Consider the following 19,652-nt stretch of genomic DNA (forward strand, 5'->3'; position numbering starts at 1 on the left):
GGGCCATCTACGTTGATTACTTACAAACCTCGTAGTGTCCTCTTGAACTTGGATTTCTAACTCCAGCCATTCTGCAAAATCCAGAAGTGTAGGGATGGGCACATGATGTGGATGTGCAAACCTCCGAAACCCTGATCTGAGGTCATGTGGAAGCTTCCCAAGCAGCCGAGACACATGTGACCCACACTGTAATTCGAAAGTTCCCTTTTTGCCTAATTGTTCCAGCATACCAACCAGGGAACGGACCTTGAGAGCGAAGAGTCTAAAGGCCTTCTGGTCTCCACTAGCTATATTTGTGCCATCCATTAACTCTGCAATCCGTTGTAGAGCTAGTTGATGTGGCTGACCATACTGCTGATCTAAAGCAGCCATCGTCCTTGTGTAAGGGTGTTGCGAATGGCAGTACGAGTCAGCAATTAGCAGAGCCTCCTCTGATTTCAGATGATCCATCAGTATCTGGAATTTGAACCTTTCTGTCGCATTAGCTGGGAGGATATTTTCCAGAGCAATTTTCAGTCGTGAGAACTCTCTTGGGTTAGGATGTATAAAGTCAGGAATTGTGGGGGTTGGACCTCTATACATCAGTTCTCTTTCAGGGGGAGGTGCTGGAGTAAGTGACCGGCATGGCATTTGTGGATGTCTTGCAGTGTCTTGAGAGACCCAATATGGAGAATTTGAGTGTTCTTGTCTGTGGGAGTAATGTGCCTCTAATCTCTGAACCCCTTGTGGCATATAGTGGTAAGAAGAGCTCTGTTCTCTATTGTACGCAGATGCTGGGGTTGGGTGGTGTGGAGGACTTTGAAACTTGTCCTCGGTCTGATGCTCCTTTTGCGATTTTATGCGTGGAGCTGGTACCGGTCTGAAGCTAGTTTCCTCAGAACATGCTTGTGGGCGGACACGTGGTGCAGGCACAGGAGAACTGGAGCCATACTGCCTCGTAGGGGTGTCAGACGAAAGGGGCTGACTTCCAGGAAGTTGATGCTCCATCTTGATTTGTAGCTGCTTCATTTGCTGCTTGAGCTGAGAAAGCTCCTTTGCATATTGGTCATTTTTGCTCTGAACTGTGTCCCTTTCCTGCTGTATCCTTTGTAGGACTTTGCGGAGATCCTTATTCTCTTCCCGTATGATATCTGATGCAGATTTGCGCTCATCATCGGACCACTGTGACAGATTGTCATCTTCATAACCTGGTAGCACTGGAGTGAATCCAGTTGCGCCTTTCTCTGCCAGTCTGACTTGATGAGTGAGTGGTGACATGGGTTCTGGAACATGCTTAGCGAGGGTGAAGCCAGTGAGATCGTACTCATCGTAACGTGCGGGAAGGACAGTCCTCCTCCTGACTCGCACAATTGGCTCATCCTCTTCATATAATGACATCTTCTATCTCTTTGGTAAATCCAGACTCCGGCTCGAAGGAACATGAAAAAATGCTTCTGATTGGTAGCACTTATAAGAACAATTGGCCAGCTCCGGGGTGCTGACCCACCAAAGAATGTCCGATTAGAGACCAAACGAAGATGTACTTTTCTGGGAATAACCCATTTATTGTCACCACTCAACAGACTGGGTTGTATGGTTGTGTTTGTGTGGTCTTCTATAAAATAAACAGTAAAATAAACATGAATATACATAATAATAACAATGATAAATTACAACAATTAACCGAGCAAATGTAGTATGGTATTTTAACATCAATAATTAAACATGCACATTATTATAAAAAACAAACTGAAAGAAAATGTAAGATAGGCTGTATCTCCTATATTATATTCGACACAGATGTAATCTGACACCTTGTTATGCTGTGATGATGGTATAGCGCTGCTTTGACTGGATTATGAGTGCGCATGCGCGTGGCGAATTTTCCACAACAGTTCTCCCATTAAATATAGAAAATATACAGCAAACTCTGCTTCAAACAATAACATAACATGTAATAATAAAAAAAGTATAACTCTAGTCCGGATAATAATAAAGTTATGTATACAAACATAAGAGCTAAAGTGGCATGAATACACGAGGGGGAACACACACACACACATCTAGGATATAACGTTACATCTCGGGCACAATAACTTGTTTCCAAGCGTAAATGCAGTACTCATCCAGTGTATAATCAAGGATTACAAACTTACTTTTGCATTCACGCACAACACTTCGTCCGAAATGCAGTATGTAAACAGTTTATACCGATGTAACTTCAGCGTCAATCTCCGAGTCCCGCTGTATTGTAATACTGTCTCTGTGAGGGCGGGGGAGGTCACATGCTCAAGGTTTCTGGACGCTGATTGGCTCAGGTAAGGTGCCGTGTGTGCCTCAAATACAGAGGGAGAAATTATAAAGAGAGGTTAGGTTTGACGGCAAACTATAGCCTTTTTTACAGCGATGATGTCATTAAAAAAATGTCAAGTTATAGTGCTGCAGAGATATCAACCTTAATTAGCATTAGCATTACTAGCCCCGGCCCGACAGGTGTCGTAATACCAGTTTCGGCCATGGGAGGCGGTATACGGGCAACATAACCAGCAGCCAACCTGCAATACACGAATAACTCACACGGCTTGTGGGCGTATTTGAACCTGATGTCAATCGTGTGGAAAGTACAGCCTACTACATTTCAGTTCAGGGAAGAGAGCAGAAGGATGACTGAAGCCCTTGGCAAGAGAACACCACCCGCTACAGGGAAACAACCGGAATCACAAATCAAATCCGATAAGAAAAGGAGCCGAACCAGAGTAAACATCGGCACTGCTTTCAATCGCTGGAGACAACTGATGGACCTGAAAGAAATGAGGTTCGACACCGAACTTGCAACATTTCTTTTGGATTGGTAAGTTAGATGCTGTTAGTATTTCGCTAGAAGTTTGTTTTATATGTTTGTGTATTTTTTTTCGGGAAGTTATAACATAGAAATGTATCGAAGGCTGTTCGATAAACGTGCTAATGTTAGCGATGGCTAACCGTAGCTGCGTTTAATAATTAGCTAGCTATAAATTACCCATTTGACCTAACCTGCTCTGTCTAGTCTGTTGGTCTCCGTGTCCTCTTTGCTTCGTGGTTTTTCTGTACGTGAGAAAATTGATGTGTGGCGTGAAAGCATGTGAAAAGAGTCAATTGCGTGTGTCTCACGGTGAATGCTTGAGAGTTGGCAGCTCTGGTTACGTTGGTTGGCGCTAGCTTGGTCAACATCAGCTGTCTGATGTTGACCAATGATGTTGACAGAATGCTGTCTGTCAAATTAATTTAATTCAAATAATGTGTATATACAACTCAAAATGTAATATGAACAAAACGAATAGGAACATATTCACTGGTAAAGGTAAAGGGGAGTAGCTTGAAGATGTCATGTTTCAAAATCACTTGACATCACCCAACGTTCCTCTGGAGGCAAAACGTACTCTTAGGCTTCGGCTATGGCTGTAGGGTTGTTGTGAAGGTAGGGGCGGAGCATAGAGACTATGCCGTTTCTCGTTTGATACTCTAGAGTAGACCATTTCACTTTATTGAGGCATACTGCCCCCATCTGGTATGGAATGTGGAGTATGACTTGATTTTTTTGCCAGACATGACAGATGGCACCTTTAATTCGTGGCCATGATTTCATAAACCCTTGTTGAGTTTTAATGACGAAGTATTATAAGTGAATCTAGCCTGTACATTAATTAAACTTATCAGATGACAAGAGCATGGTTGATGTAAGGTTTTTAAGATTTACCTGCAGCTTAATGTATTAGTGTGAATACTGGCTTAATAGTCGCTGTTTTACCATATTTATGTATAAAATATCTTTCATAATTAAACTGCACTGACTGCCTAGTTGCATTATGAGTTAGCCTGTTGTTTTGGCATTGTTTTGCAATGATGAATGAGGCGTTTGCCAATTTTAATAGCTTGTTACATTTTGGCCTAATCTGCAGGTCTATCTACATACAGTCCATTGATATCATGTGTTAGTTTCTGTCATGTTCTGCATGGCCAATATGAAGTGATTTTATGGATTTGGTTAGGCTCATTGTAGGACAGATGATTAAAAAAGGCACTAGGGATATTTTCATGATCTCAAAATATTCTAACAAGTAGACTCTCTCTTTTTCAAGATGCATATAACAATCCAAAAAGGGAGATCCCTGCCCGAATTGAAGAGATGCACCACATGCTGCAAGGATATATATATATATATATATATATATATATATATATATATATATATATATATATATATATATATACCAGTTGAATACGTTAAACAAATGTTTCTTATTTATCTCTCTCCGTCTCTCTTTCTCTGGAGTTGAAGCCTACAGCCATTTTATCCATGCAGCAACTGATGGAAAAGGTGTTCACTTTGGTGCTGTTGTGATGTTGTTGCAAAAATTACATATATAAATAAACATTCTTTAATCATTCTTGTGTCTTGTCTTGCCTCTCAACAACTTTTAAAATATTATCCGTAATTTAGTGACTCCATACGCTGATTCCAACTTTAACTTAGCCTACCTGATAATGAGCTAATTCACCTTAAGGAGGTTGATCAATATACTGTATAATTCAAGAGACTAAGACTTTTAAGGTTCTTCATTTTTTACAATTGTTTTAAAATTGATATTTCATTTATATTTTTTGTAAATTCATGTTTAAATTTAAAATTGTGACTCAAAGCACACTTAGTAATTAACTTCTGCTGCAATTTGAATCAAAAATCACAATTAAAAACAAATACTACTGAGATTAATATATTGATGCTATATACAAAGTAACGTGACTGCTAACTAAACCAACAGGGTACTAGAACTGCGGTAGAAACTGCAGCCATCGCTATATCGTCCAGTACGGTAGGTGGCGCTGTCACGAAAAACTAGGGTCCTAGATCTGCGGTCCTGAATCTGCAGCCTCCGGTTGTGCAGGAACATAATATTGAGAAAAACGAAGGGTCCAATCTCTTCTCTGTGCTAGTGTTCTCCTAAACGGTGACAAATTAAGTGTTATGATATTTTATCTAAAATAGACGTTTGAATTGTAAAATATTGTTCTGAGGGAAAAATAAACTACTGTCCTACACAGATTTGTGTCCAATCAAATGCAAACTAGAGGAAGTCCCTCAATTTTGCTGTTTCATTTGAATTTTTTTTATTTTTATGTTTATAATGAAATCAATTTGACCAAAAAAATTATTCCATTTTATTTTTTTCTCCAAGTATGTGAAAACAGCTTCTCTGATTTTATACAACTGTACAATATCAGTAAAAAAGTAGAAATTGGATCTTTCAAATACAAATCTAGTAAAATACATTAAAATATTTAATCTACTTTCCAAAAAAAAAAAAAAAAAAAAACACATTTAAAAAAAAATATAGTGTTTTACACTGGGTAACATGGTGAAACAGCACTATAGTTTTCTTCTACAGTTACGTCTAACATTACTTTCTATTAAAGTAATTATTAGCAAGTTATCAACACATCTTTGTCATGGTGGCATCTTTGCACCTTGTATAGTAAACATCAGTGATCTTGGAGATATGATGCTTTGATATAATGCAGAGGCTTTGTTCTTCGTGATTGAATTTCTGCTTATGAATCACATTCTGTCCAATAGCAAGCCGGGTTTAGATCTTCTCAACGTAGTTGCCAGGAAACAAGCCTTCGTTTCCCCGAAGCCGGCCTTTCCACCAACCTGAAGGATCTGGGCAGACAGCACATCTTGGGTTAGTGCAGCATTCACCCAACATAATCTGTACAAAGTTCACTTTCAATGTTATAAAAATATATTACCTTCATGTATGATTTCTATGATATCATTTGCTTGAAAGCCGAGCTCATCTGTGTCCTGAGCATCATAACCGTAGAGTGCTCTGCACTGTGGGGTGCGGGGTCTGGGTTTGGGTCCCCCTGAACCTGGAAGAGGCTTGTACTCTTTTGAACGTCTGCGATGCATTCTGAGAGAAAACAATGGGAATATTTCCTTCGAAAGACTGAAATAACAGTTGTAATTAAACATTCTCATAAAAACTGAAACTAAATTTCTATGACTAAAAATGTAGTAAAATAATTAAACAACTGACATTATTTTAAGTTTTAGGTATCGAATACTGACAGAGTGAAAATAAAATAATATTCAAATGATATTGAAAACAGAAATAAAATACTATAATAACTTGAACGACAGAATTCATTTCTTAAAAAGTTGTGTTACCATTACTAACATACTGATCTGTGGTTTTACGATTGTAAAAGTCTTTAGTCAGTTTAGGATATAATTCTTCTAATTGCTTGTATCTTGTAATTGCTTGCTGTCTGTTGCTCGGTGATCTCACCCAGCCACGCCCTGATCAGGAACGTTCATGAAGTCCATATCAGTGTAGATCTGGCTCTCGCGTTGACTGCGACGAGATCCCTTGAGTCTGGGAAGGGTGGGCTGATCCTTACTGGACTGCTGACGGAGCAGAGAGTTTCTACCGACATGCTGCCCCTGGGTTCCTCTTCCTCGACTAACAGACTTGGGAGGTTCTGAAATCACAGGCCATAGGAACATTTTAAAATGACTTCTAAAACATTTTAGCTGAAAATTTTGTGAAATATATAAAATTGGGGTCTTACCACGTGAATACTGACCTACATTGTGGTTTTGGTTCCCTATGTACCTGCTTTTTCGGTTGTCACGGCGAGTGGGTCCTGCGAAAAAAAATATGACATTAGAAAAAGTCTTTAATCTCACTTTCTATTCAATCAACTTTCTAAATTTCTAAAATGATTGGTTTTCACAAAAACATTAAACAGCACAGCTGATTTTAACACTGAAAACGATAAGAACGTTTGTAAGCATATGCATGTTTTTTTTTTTTTTTTTTTTAATCAGAACTTTCTGAAGGATCGTGTATCCTGAAGACTAGAGTAATTCAGCCCTGCATCACAGGCATAAATTACATTTTAAAATATGATAAACTAAAAACAGTTCTTTTAAAATTTTAATAATATTTCAGAATATTACTGTTTTTACAGCATTTTTGATCAAATAAACTGAGAATAAATCTTAAAAAAAAAATTGGAATGGGGATATTTCTTCATGATCTTAAAATTGTATGCAAAATGGGTGTCTCAAGACCACTTATTTGTGATACTTTATGTGTTGTAAGTATTTAAAATATTTTTACTACAACACAAAATTTCAACATAGACTCACTTGCGTTTTTAGGCAGACCGGGTCCAATACTGACAGACAGGACTTTGCTGCTGGGCTTCAGAACTGCTTCATCACCCTGGCCCATCTGAAACTGGATCTGTCGGGAGCCGGCAGATGAAAATGGACCCCATCCTCCTTTCTTCACCTTAAATTCAAGTCTGGTAGAGAAAAAAAGTTTGATGTTAAAATTACAAGATCAACATATACTACTTTTCCGAATAATACAGCACATAGTAAATGTCTCAGTGAGGGAAACATTGCTCACAGGTTGTTAAACTTCAGCGGCAGCTTTTTCTGGGTTTTTTCCTCGTAACGCTTGAACAGAAGACTGAGGAACTCTGTTTTAAAGACAGACTGCAGCACACTGTCATACTGATCCTCGTGCAATATGAAGAAGTCATCCTGTAATGAGCTGAGAAACGAGAGATACAATAACCGATCAATAACCCATCATCCCGCCTAAATGCTTGTTTAAAGGCATCATTCACTCACCCACGTTGTTCCAAACCTGTATGATATTTTGAAGAATGTAGATAAGCAAAACTTTTTTTCATTATTGAAAAAAAAAACAATTATGGAAGTCAATGGGAATCAAAAACTGGTTAATAACATTCTACAAAATATATTTTGTGTTCAGTAGAAGAAGGAAATTCATACAGGTTTGGAACAACTTGAGGGTGAGCAGATGATGACAGAATTACAGAACTATCCCTTTAAAGAACTTTATTTTCATTCTACTATAAATGTATGATTTATTAATCATTTTGAAGCTTTTTATGTTGGGAGATCTTTCAAGGCCTAAAGGTTATCATGCATATTATATGATAGAGTACCTAAGAGAGACGGATTGGATCTTTTCCACCTCTATTTTTCTCTTCAAGACCTCCTGAATCTGGCCTTTCTCAGGACCCTGTTTCACCTTCTCACGTCCAATCAAATAGAGGAACTTGGGGGTGAGAACGAGGTCACGCTTGACAGTCTGTGGGCATTGAAACAGCATGTGAGTATGTGTCAGATGAATAAAACTTTTGTTGGTTCAGTAAACTAGCACATAATAATACTAAACAGAATGTTAAAGGGGACGTTGAGTCAAACCTTAAATCTGCGGTCATATTTGACCACCACGTCGGCAAAATCAACCCTCTCCCTACGACCCACAAACTGTCGAATCTCTGGATGGTTGTCCATGCCAATGTAGTCTCCCACAAAATTGCGGTTCAGACTGTTCTTTCGTCTCTCCTTCTTGTTCAGCAAGAGATCAGAGGCTGAAAGCATTACAGAATGGGTGTGATTGAAAATGAAGTACATCTGATTCTATTTCAAAGGCCCTATATATTAGATTTGAGTCTTTTGTCCATATTTACTGACTGATACAGAAGATGGGCTACAAAGAGCAATGGGATCTGAACTCATTTCTTTTTCTGTATGTATCAAAGAGAGAAATCTAAATGAACTGTTACCTTCCTCTCGCATCCGGACGTACTTGCGCACAGCGATGTGTTTGCGCCAGGCTTGCTGGATTACCCGAGCATATCCGTTGTATTTCCTTTCCCTCATCTCCTCCAGCAGGAACAACTAAAGATTAACATAATCAAGCTTAGTTTTCATTGTCATCACTGTTGAATTTCAACAAAATATTTCAAAATATGAGCAAAATGCAATCACAAAATGACCAAAGCAACTTTGACAAGTGCGTCCACTCACGGTGTTAGGTGTGTAACAAATGACACACTATACTCTAGGCATACTCAGTCGTCTAGTATGCAAATTATATAAGGCTATTTAGTCTTGTCCAACATTTTAAAATTTTTTGGTTAATTAAGTGCATCATCTGGGCATTAAAAATGCACTTTTTCACACTACTTATACTAAAAAAACAGCATATTGCATAAGTATGTGAATTAGGATGCACTTATAGAGTCTAACAAAGTTTTGAAAAACATAGTTCTACAAGAAACCATGTGAACCACAGCTGAATAATATTCACTTAAGTCTGAATTACTTTTAATCTTTTGCACATCGCCAAAGGAATGCATTTACGTAGCCAAACTGCAAAGTAATTCAGTTTGTCCATGGCTAAAATAAACTGACTCACCTCTAAAAAATTCAGTTACAACAGCAAAAAAGGGACATAGTCCCAGATGTTCATTTAATGAATGAGGTTAATATTTCTCGTATTTGAAGAAAACATCCCATTAAATTAAAACTGTAACATTATCGGTTCACATCACTACTGTCAAGTTACAAAAAAATGACATACAGATTCTGGGGCCTTGATGAAGATTTTGGTTTTGCCCAGCTGGTACTGGTCTGAGTCCATGTTGACAGATTTTAAAAGGTGCAGGACGCCCTGTTTCTCATCTCCTCGCCACTGAGGCCACGTTTCTCTGGTCAAGATGGCATATCTGAGCAAATATAATGGAATAGTTATATTATGTCAAATTTTCATATATATCATTTGGCATCTTGACAGGCATTGGTAAGAGCGGATTGTACCTTTGCAGGAATTTCTTGAAGGCGCGTCGGAAGGCATATCCAGCTCTGCGAACCCGGATGTTCTCCCGCAGTCCCAGATATTCTACTTGGTGTTTGACGCGGCTTTCCTCCCAGTCACGAGGCTTTTTAGTCTCATTGGGCTTGATGCAACGAATATAGTGAGGGGTGCATTTCATTAACGTCTGGACCAGATTATTTGCCTGTTTCTGTAAGAAAAAAATAAACAGTTGCATAACACAAATCTAAGAGCATAACATCACATTCATGTATCATACAAAACTGTAACTATTCACAGCATCCAGCACACTCGCCAGGCACTAAATGCAAGCTGGCCGAGTAACTTTGTTAGGAACTGAAACATAATACATGGTTTAAATCCAATTGTAGGAACATTTCTAGTCAAGTGTGCATTTCTCTGTTTTGTAAATCAGTTATTTTACCTTAATCTTTGAACCTGAAGTGGTGGGACGGCCCCTTTTCTCAGCCTCAAGGTTCTCTGGGAACAAATCTTTGATGAAGGCGCTATGGATATGACCAGAAAAAGAGACCAATCATTTCAAACCTCTCTGAAGCCCTAATGCTGTTTATTCTTTACCAGCACATGGAAGAAATAATCATAGACCTGCCTTTTAGTGAAGTAATACACCACAGAATCTCTCTCACAAGAAAAAATAAACAACCATACTATCCTCCATAAAAATGCTACACCATATTGATTTTATGATTTATTTATGTGATTTATTATGTCATTAGGAAATTACTGCAAGACTGCAGATGTTCTGCGCTGGTGCATGAGTGCATTTAGGGGCTTTTAAAAAGATTTTAACCTGGTCCAAGATGTTTCCCTCGACAGGTCTTCCCCCAACCAGTCTACTCTCTCTAGGTCAGCCAATGTGGTGCTGAATTACACCTCTCAACTGGGACTTTCTGACCCTTGGAGATTTAAAAACCTCAAGGGCAAGGCTTTTTCAGTCTGAAGGTCTGGCTACTTGAGACAAATGTGGACCGACACTCTTAAAGATACTTGGGAGCATGACCTAGGACTAACTATTATAGAGGATCTATGGCGTAACATCTTGACCCAGGCACGCTTCTCTTCCTTATGTGCTAGGCATGGTTTGATGCAGTGTAAAATACTATTCAGAGCTCACTTAACCAGTGCCCAGTTGGCTACATTTTCCCCAGACAGAAGCGCTGCCTGTAACCGCTGCAATCATTTACCTGCTGATCACCTGCATATGTTTTGGACATGTCCACAGTTGGAAACTTTCTGGTCAGGTGTATTTGATACATTTAATAAAACTCTCAACACTAATATAGACACTGATCCCTTGTAAGCCCTCTCTGGAGTATCCATTAGACATGATCTGACAGCCCGAGATAGAAAGGTTGTTGCTTTTGCTACAATCTTGGCCAGACGAGCTATCCTTCTTAAGTGGAAGCACACCTCACCCCAACACATGACAGGAGGAAAGTTAAGATGCTCACTCTCTGAGTTTATATGAATTGAGGGATTGTGGAAAGGATTAGTAAATGGACAATATCCTACTGTTCACCTTGTTATCATTATTTCAATCTCTATTGTCACACAAAATACCAATAAAAAGATTTGAATATAGTTAAAAAAAACAGCTTCTGCTATAATCCAGCTGACATTAGCAAAAATACTAGTAAAAATAACCAGATGACCACTTACAACTCACTGCTCTGCATGAGCTCGATGATGTCATTGAACAGCACATCCCTGTTTCTCTCACAGAAGCCGCTCACATCATAAGACACCTGGAAATAAGGGCTCTTATTACTCTCACCAAGAAATGAATCAATATCAGAGTGACTCGCTGGAAGCACACTGAAACACTCAAGGCACCTAAATTCAGATGATTCATTGACGCACAATACTCATGTTACCAATGTGCAGGCACACAGAACTCCTAATGAATAATTAATACTCCCTTATTGACATTTATTAGATATTTTAGCAGTTTTTGACTGTGCTTTTATCTTATTAATAGGAATTCTGATAATTTTAAAACCATGTTTAAATCCATTCCGGAAAAAAATCCCCAGAATTACTGCAAATTTTAAACTGCTGTCAAACAAGCCAACAATGTACATATTTATAGATTTGAAAAGTTAGTGCTGTTTTTTGGAACCTATTAGGTGAAAAAAAATTTGAAACAGAAAATATTAGTAAATGTTTAATTAATAAAATGACAAAGGTATGAGACACACACACACACACACACACACACACACACACACACACACACACACACACACACACACACTTCATCCACAGTAGGGGGCAGTGTTGCATCCATACTACTGCCAGCCATCAGAAAAGTGCATTTTATTCAATCTGATTTTTTACCATTTACTATATTGCTAAAGATTTTATATATAGCTCTGTCTGAACATTTGAAAAGTGTATCTTACCTTGCCTGCATAGTGGTGCACTATGAACCCTTTGTTCCAGCTGTTGAAGTGCTCATGAGTGCCAATTTGCGACTGCAGTTTTTGCAGCAGAGTCTGGTCTGCACCCTCTCCTTTTGCATGCATGGTGGCACACACATCATCCAGGATGCTCATGATGCCAGGAGGATTCTGAGTTATTAAGATACCCAAGATTTCATTAGTTGAACGGGTGTTGTTACGCATATGACAACCATTTGATGCTACAAAGTGTAAACTCACCACTTTGGACTCAATTAAATCACATACAACTTTGTTGTTAAAGTATTCAATGGGTGTCCATTTGATTCCCTCCTGTACGTACTCTTCCTGCAAATGAGATGGAAAACATCAGCAAAAACCTCCTTTGAGACCTATGTGTGAATACGTTTCTTTAAAAAAAAAATTTCACCTGCTCTGCTTTAAGTGTGAGCTCAATAAATATCTGCTGCAGTTTTTCATTCACAAAGTTAATGCAGAATTGCTCAAATCCATTTTTCTAGAGAGGTAAAGGCATGTGGTTACTTATAAAATTAACAAGACTAGAAAAAAGAAGAGGTGCATTTAGAAAACACAAATTAACTCACCTGAAAAATTTCAAAACCGTAGATGTCCAAAACTCCAATGTTTAACTCCTCATGATCTTTCTGCATCGCCTTGTTTATGGCCTTCAAACACAAGCACAAACTAATTGAAATTACTTTTCTTTTGCCTTTTGAGACATATACTACCATTCAAAAGTTTTTATTTTTTTACTTGCGCTCATTAAAGCTGCACTCATTTAATCAAAATAAAGTAAAAACAGTAATATTGTGAAATATATTAAAATGTATAATAACTGTTTTCTATTAAAAAAAAAAGTTTTTTATTCCATTTAATTTTCATCAGCATCATTCTGATATGCTCATTGGTAGACAAGTAATATTTCTTAATATTATGTTGAAAACAGATGTGCTGCTAAATATTTTTGATGAACAGAATTTGTTGTTGTTGATATAGAAGTCTTTTGCAACATAATAAATGTCTTTACTCTCACTTTTCATAAACCAAAGGCTTCCTTGCGGAGTAATACTCTCTTCTTAAAAAATACAAATAAAATCTTTCTGACCCGATAGCATTTTTATAGTCATTTAAATGGACTCACATCAACCAAGTAGTCAAAGAGCCTAGAATACAGGGCTTTGGACAGTGCGTCTCTGGTGAAGGAGGCCTGCTCTGTGTTCAAGGTGACAGAAATAGTCTCTGTTTTGCCACCCCACTTGCTGTCCATGATGCGACTGGTCAGTTTGCTCTTTAGACCATCCTGTTTGATTCCCAACAGGTAAGACGGGAATGCCAGGACTGCAGCAGAGTGAGAAAGCCAATTCATTATGCAGCTAAGATAAACATCCTTACACAAGCTCCTCAAGAATTGCTTGTTATGTACTACTTCTTACTTGGAATCAGATACACAGACCTACTAAACGATAAAATGCAAGCATAAACTCACAGTCTTCACTCTCCACCACAGCATAGTTGCCCTCCTCTCTGAAAGCAATGTTGCCAAGATGGAGGATTCCTGCCACAATCTGCAGCACGGTGTCCTGTGCATCCAAAGACAGGCCGACCACTGACATGGCAGCCTAAAAATGCAATATATCATTTATGTTTATACTGAATGGCAGTAACACAAGCAGAAGGTTTCTATCAGGGGATTCAATGCTTCACACCCACCATTGTGTCTTCAAACTCCTTCTTGTCATTAACATCCTCCACGATGTAAGTGTCAGACTGGTTTAAGTAGAAGTAGTAATCAGGGGTTGTGACGCCTAAATTCTCTCTCTGCTCCTTGGTGGTTCCTTGCAAGAGCTGATACAGAAACATTGTTAACAACAACATACAGGAATTTTATCCAATTTCAGTAATCTTCCATGCTTACTAATATGACACAATCCAATCCACAGCTGGCCTAAACTAGATTAAATCACATTGCCATAACAACAACACACAACAATTAGCCAGCTTGCATAACACATCACACACTGAAATGACCTTTTCTTGGATGTGTTTCTTATGAGCTCAGAGCTTTACCTGGTAATATATGTGGAAATTCCTTTCCCCATGGTTCTGAGACACTACTCTGGATTTTTCCAATAGGAAGTTGGAGATCTTTCCGCCGTCAGGTTCTCCTCCTCGGCTGAACTGAATTTCGAAATATTTTCCCTGAGGTATGAAATAAATATAATGCAGTGAACTCAAAGCTTGTGCATTGACATTATTGCATATGCATGTGTTGGCAGCATACCGCTGCAGAAAAGAAACGAACAGCATAGCCTAGTGAACTACAACTTCAGCCCACACACACACAAACTGCAGTCCTACAAACAAATCCTGCAGCCAACAAGGAGTCAACAAGCTAGAACATGTTGAGAACCAGCATGCTCCAAATGACATTCTGAGACCTGGATAGCACACTGATTCTAGAGACTAAACAGCAGAAAGCCTTACATGTTCCTTCTAAAAAATATGTAAATAATAAAAGTAATAAATATTGAATTCATTTCAATATTATTTTACCATTTACATAAAATATATTGATAAGATACATATTTGATTAAAAATTATATGTATTTATTAAAATATGTTTTTTTTAATTATTTGTTTTTATAATACAGAGATAATTTGTAATATATATATATTAAACATTTTGACTCTAAATAATGGAATAAAATGATCACATAAAATAATAATAAAATGTCCTAAAATACATTTCTTCTGAGATGAATCATTTCAGCAAGACTTACAAAGCGACTGGAGTTGTTGTTGCGGGCGGTTTTTGCATTCCCAAAAGCCTCCAGGAGGGGGTTAGACTGGAGAATGATCTCTTTAACATGCTAAAAGAGGAAACAACCTGACATCACAGACAGTTCAGATGTGCCACACAAGATATGTACACAACACTTTTTGAATCATTAAATTTTTATAGTTGCTGATGCTGACTGGAAATGAACTGTTCAGTGTCACAGAGGAACAAAAAGATCATTGTCAGATAACTGTCTAGGTGATTTTAAAGGTGCTATTTTTCACAGACAATGAGCACAGAATGTGGGCAATATTAACAAGAGAAACAACCACACCCATTAGTTCTCATGAATTTTAGGTTGAGTTCAACAAGGCTCTCTTTAAACAAATGGTCTTCTAACAAATGGATTACAAAACCGGTTTGTTAGCAAAACCTGTCTGACCTAAAATATTTGAAGATTTTAAGATGAAAAAGATTTTAAGTAAATATTTCAACAATTAAAACTACAACTTTGCATGTTCGTCATTTTCTGATGTTTGGTTAATGGTCACTTAACATCAAAGTCAGCAAAAAAAAAAAAAGAATATATATATATATATATATATATATATATATATATATATATATATATATATATATATATTAGTAATTTATTTTGTTTGTTTTTATTTTATATAAATATTGTATGTATTCAATATGATATTTAATGCAATACTTAATATTTGTTTCATTAATATAGTTAATTATAAATGCAATAATAAATAATATTTTTTACATATTATATTTAATTAATTATTATATTTCAATTAATTATTAGCTTTTTGTCAAAGCCTCCTTAAGTTCCTTCACAAAGCCCAGTTCAGGAACCCCTGATCTAGCAGAAGATAGCCTCACCTGTACTTTAGGTCCACCTCCTGAGACTTTGGAGATGTAGCTCATAATGTACTTGGCTGCCACTGTCTTACCAGCTCCACTCTCTCCACTGTATTACAAACACATTCAGATCACGTATAATTCAAACTTTTGATGCCTTACAATACTTTAAACTAAGGTGTTTCAGGGTGCGGGCGCCAGATCCTTGACCCCTGACCTGATAATGACACACTGGTTCTCCGAGTCAATCATCATGTTGCGGTACATATTGTCGGCTAGAGCATAGATGTGGGGGGGATTCTCATACTGCGCCTGCGAATGACAGAGTACACACACATTGCAGGGTCTAACACAACTGTCGTGGAAAATTAAAAATCACATTTGCATGAAATTGAGGTAGAGGCATTATTCCATAACCAGTAACACATCCTGATTTGCATATGCACTCTCTATGATTTGGCCATCCAGGGGAAAAAATTAACAAATACAGATTTAAAAGGCAGTCTTTTTGAGCAAAATGGCAAGTCTGTGCATGCAGTGGCACTGCTCTGCTCTGTCTGGACACGTCTAAATGTCTTATCCTGCAGAAATGATTATTCATCAAACTTTAATTTCATTTAGTATCCATATATTTACAGTTATGTACCGTCTTCCCCTGGATGACCACTTATAGGAAATATATATTTTACTTACGGCTCCCTGATACAGTTCAATCTCACGATCTGTGAAATATGGCAGCTGTTTAAAAGGGTTCACTGATATCAGCACTTGGCCTATGTATGTCTGAAGAGTTGTGGTTATGGCAAAAATAAATGAATTTTATTCCTTTGATTTCACATAATACTTCAAAAATCATTCTATTATGATTGATGTCTATCAAGAAACACTTCGAATATTATCAAAGTTGAAAATGGTGCTGCTTAATATTCCTGTGTAAACAATCAAAAGTTCAAAACAGAAATTATTGAAATACATATCTTTCGTAACATTAGAAATGTCTTTACGGTCTCTTTTGATCGCTGTTAACGCATCATTTCTGAATAAAAACATTAATTTCGTTTCAAAATAATTACTGACCCTAAACTTTTCAATTTCAACTGTAGCGTATATTTAAATATGCCAGACCAAATAACCAAATAATTACGGTTTATTAAAGACATAAGGATACAAAAATGAAGTCATCCATGTATCTTTTCTTCAGGTTATCTGTGATGGCATCTTCACTGATCTTGGAGAGGAGGACCATGTCGTCCACACCACTGACCTTCACATTCTGGGTCTCCCAGTGATATTTGTCTTTGCTCCCCTGTGCGAGAGAGTTAGATTATTCATATGGTCACTTTCATATGCAATTGAATGCTGACATACTGTTGAGTTACATAAAGATTATTTAAATGCATTTCGCTACTTCATGCATTTGGCGGCACTGCATTATTAAACAAGAGGGCTGCTGTTGAGCAGAATTAATAAGTTAACAAGTTAATTAAAGGGTTAATAAGTGTAAGAATATACTGATTAACTAAGCCAGCAACTCTGCATGGAGGAGGAAATGACATTTCTAAAATACTTTGTTATGAAGCGTTAAAACGTCTTACATTTTGACAAGACAGGACTATTACAATAAGGAAACTACTCCTGTACTTTAAAGCTAGACAGCTTCATGAGCTTGTCATTAAGTCATATGCCATATGCAGTGCAGCAATATAACAAAACGTGAGCCATATTTCTTTCCCTCACATCATAAACAAAGGAAAATGCCTAGCCAGGTGATTAAGAATTAGGAATGGCCAATTAAATCTGTGAAAAATATAATGAGTATATATATCCTCCTTGCACTAATCATTACCAATCATTCTGAGGAAACTTTGGGCTCCCATAAATATGACTTTGAATTCAAATTATCATTAGCCCTACTATTATCATTATTTTGTGCTCTCACTGACATTCAACAGAATTTCCCTTGTCCTCACATGTAATCCAGGAATTTCTAAAGTTACTCTGATTTACATTTTCTAGTCAGATTTCTTCTTTATATAATGTCCGAGTTTGATGGGAGTTTTTGGCAGGCAAAACATTGTCCACCAAAATATCTAGCCTATGTATTTCAGAAGTTATTCCTGGACTATTTCTTCAAGCCATACTAATGATTTAGTATTTACTTTGCTAGGCAGGAAAATAATGGAGTAAATGTTTTTTAAAAAAAATGTTTTGACTAGTTAAAATGCAACTTCTATAGTAGTAGACGTCGAACAGTAACGTTGTGTACAGAGCCAGCTGCAGCTCTTAATCTCTTAATTCGATTTATAAGGCTCTTAATAAGTTTTATTGGGTTTTAAAAGCACTTACCATGATGAATTAAAGGTACTTCCTGTATCACACCCTGGGTAACTTTTAGTCCTGTGTGGACACTTCGAGGAAATCTTGCAAGAAAAGTTTCAGGTGAAACTCCAGGATTTAACTAGTCGTCCATTTGATATTCCACCGATACGATTTCTTATTTCTATAAAATCATAAACGACTCTGGATATAGTGTTTCATGTATCGGAAACACGTGTAACTATTAAATAATTGATTTTACGGGTGTAGTCCATGCATCGGCAAGTACTGGAGAGTTTTTCCTTCTTTCTGTTGCGGAAGGAATCGCAGATACTTGCACATTACGGCGCCACCCCACGATCCTGAACGCATTTACCTGCACCACAGGTAATCACAGCACACAACAAACAGGAAAATCAGCCCCTGGGCCAGGCCTGGAAACATACACTAAACTAGAATTTCAATAGTGGTATGTAGGATTGTGATATTCCCATTTGCACCAGAAATAAAAATCAATTACAGGGCCTTTAAAGATTTTTTTTTTTTAAACAATTTGTGTAACGGGAAACACACTTAATTTATTATACAAAGGAACATTCACAAGGAAGGTTATTCACATGATCTTAAGAGCTGGTCCGTTTTACAAGTTTCAAAGGAAAGTCTGACGTTGAAACAATAGAAGTATAAAATAGTAAAGAGTAAAGATTAGCTTGTTGAAAATTTACACATCGTCTAAACTATGGAAGCACATGGGTAGCGATATTCAATTTGCAATGTAATATGCAAAATGGCAATGCAATATGTAAAATGGCAATGCATTTCTGTATTTACATTTACATTTTTCAATACATTTGTGCAACATTTGGTGCAAAATGAAAATGAAAATTAAATTACATAATTTTCATTTGGCATTTCATACACCAGTTTTAATATGTAAAATGAATATTAATTTTAACGCTTTATAAGTTGCAAAATTAAAATGAAAATGTTTTACAGAAACGATTAGATATGTCTAACATGTTCAAGCAAAAACTGTGGCAAAATTATCATTTAAATGCTATTTTTCTTAAATGCATTAACACTCACAGTCAAGACACTTACGATTGCATTTTCATTCAGTGTCCCGCAATGAATGTAGCAAAATTCAATGTGCACATTGAAAATGCATTCCGAGCCAATCACGTGTCCGCCCCCTCGCGCCATGTCAATCACTGCGTGAACAAGGCGGGGTTTTGCAGAAGGTCTGAGACTCAAATCTTAAGAAGGATTCAAGTGAGAGAACATGGACAAGACCGTTGGTCCGTGTACGTTTTGATCATTTCGGTTTATGGCTTCGATATTTCGTGCGCACTTGTGGGCGGCGCTGAAGCGCTCCTTTCATCTGATTGGTCAAATCGCTCCAGCTTCAGCTCGGTCTTTTCATTCTTTCAGACAGAAAAAGAGTCAGTGCGAGTGAAGCACTGTAATGTCTGAAACCACCGCTCACTGTTAATTAGCATAATATTTGAATCAGATGATGCTGGCCACATAATTCGTGCTGCTGCGACTTGCAAG

The 19,652-nt window shown here is 37.4% G+C and overlaps 1 protein-coding gene across 1 annotated transcript; it reads right to left on the reverse strand.

Annotated features, from left to right (window-relative positions):
* Nucleotides 1–5,163: 5,163 nt before the first annotated feature.
* Nucleotides 5,164–18,491, reverse strand: LOC132158711 (unconventional myosin-Ie-like). Its single transcript, XM_059568247.1, has 27 exons — nucleotides 18,129–18,491; nucleotides 16,951–17,088; nucleotides 16,476–16,565; nucleotides 16,000–16,094; nucleotides 15,804–15,891; nucleotides 14,911–15,000; nucleotides 14,198–14,329; nucleotides 13,841–13,975; nucleotides 13,617–13,749; nucleotides 13,272–13,468; nucleotides 12,715–12,795; nucleotides 12,540–12,626; nucleotides 12,371–12,457; nucleotides 12,113–12,280; nucleotides 11,370–11,455; nucleotides 10,114–10,195; nucleotides 9,674–9,879; nucleotides 9,438–9,582; nucleotides 8,638–8,752; nucleotides 8,273–8,442; nucleotides 8,011–8,156; nucleotides 7,443–7,589; nucleotides 7,178–7,335; nucleotides 6,595–6,669; nucleotides 6,312–6,504; nucleotides 5,770–5,933; nucleotides 5,164–5,680 (listed from the first exon to the last, which is right to left on the reverse strand). The coding sequence occupies exons 1-27, from the start codon at nucleotides 18,129–18,131 to the stop codon at nucleotides 5,604–5,606; spliced, it is 3,288 nt and encodes a 1,095-aa protein (XP_059424230.1). The 5' UTR covers nucleotides 18,132–18,491; the 3' UTR covers nucleotides 5,164–5,603.
* Between the last annotated feature and the right edge of the window lie 1,161 nt (nucleotides 18,492–19,652).

Source organism: Carassius carassius, chromosome 15 (assembly GCF_963082965.1).
Source record: "Carassius carassius chromosome 15, fCarCar2.1, whole genome shotgun sequence".
NCBI classification, from domain to species: domain Eukaryota; kingdom Metazoa; phylum Chordata; class Actinopteri; order Cypriniformes; family Cyprinidae; genus Carassius; species Carassius carassius.

Excerpts from the sequence above, each read along its gene's own strand:
- LOC132158711 (XM_059568247.1), bottom strand. Across the intron at positions 9,583-9,673 it reads TTCAAGAAATTCCTGCAAAG|ATATGCCATCTTGACCAGAG; the intron begins GTACAATCCGCT and ends ATATTTGCTCAG. Across the intron at positions 8,443-8,637 it reads CGTCCGGATGCGAGAGGAAG|CCTCTGATCTCTTGCTGAAC; the intron begins GTAACAGTTCAT and ends TAATGCTTTCAG.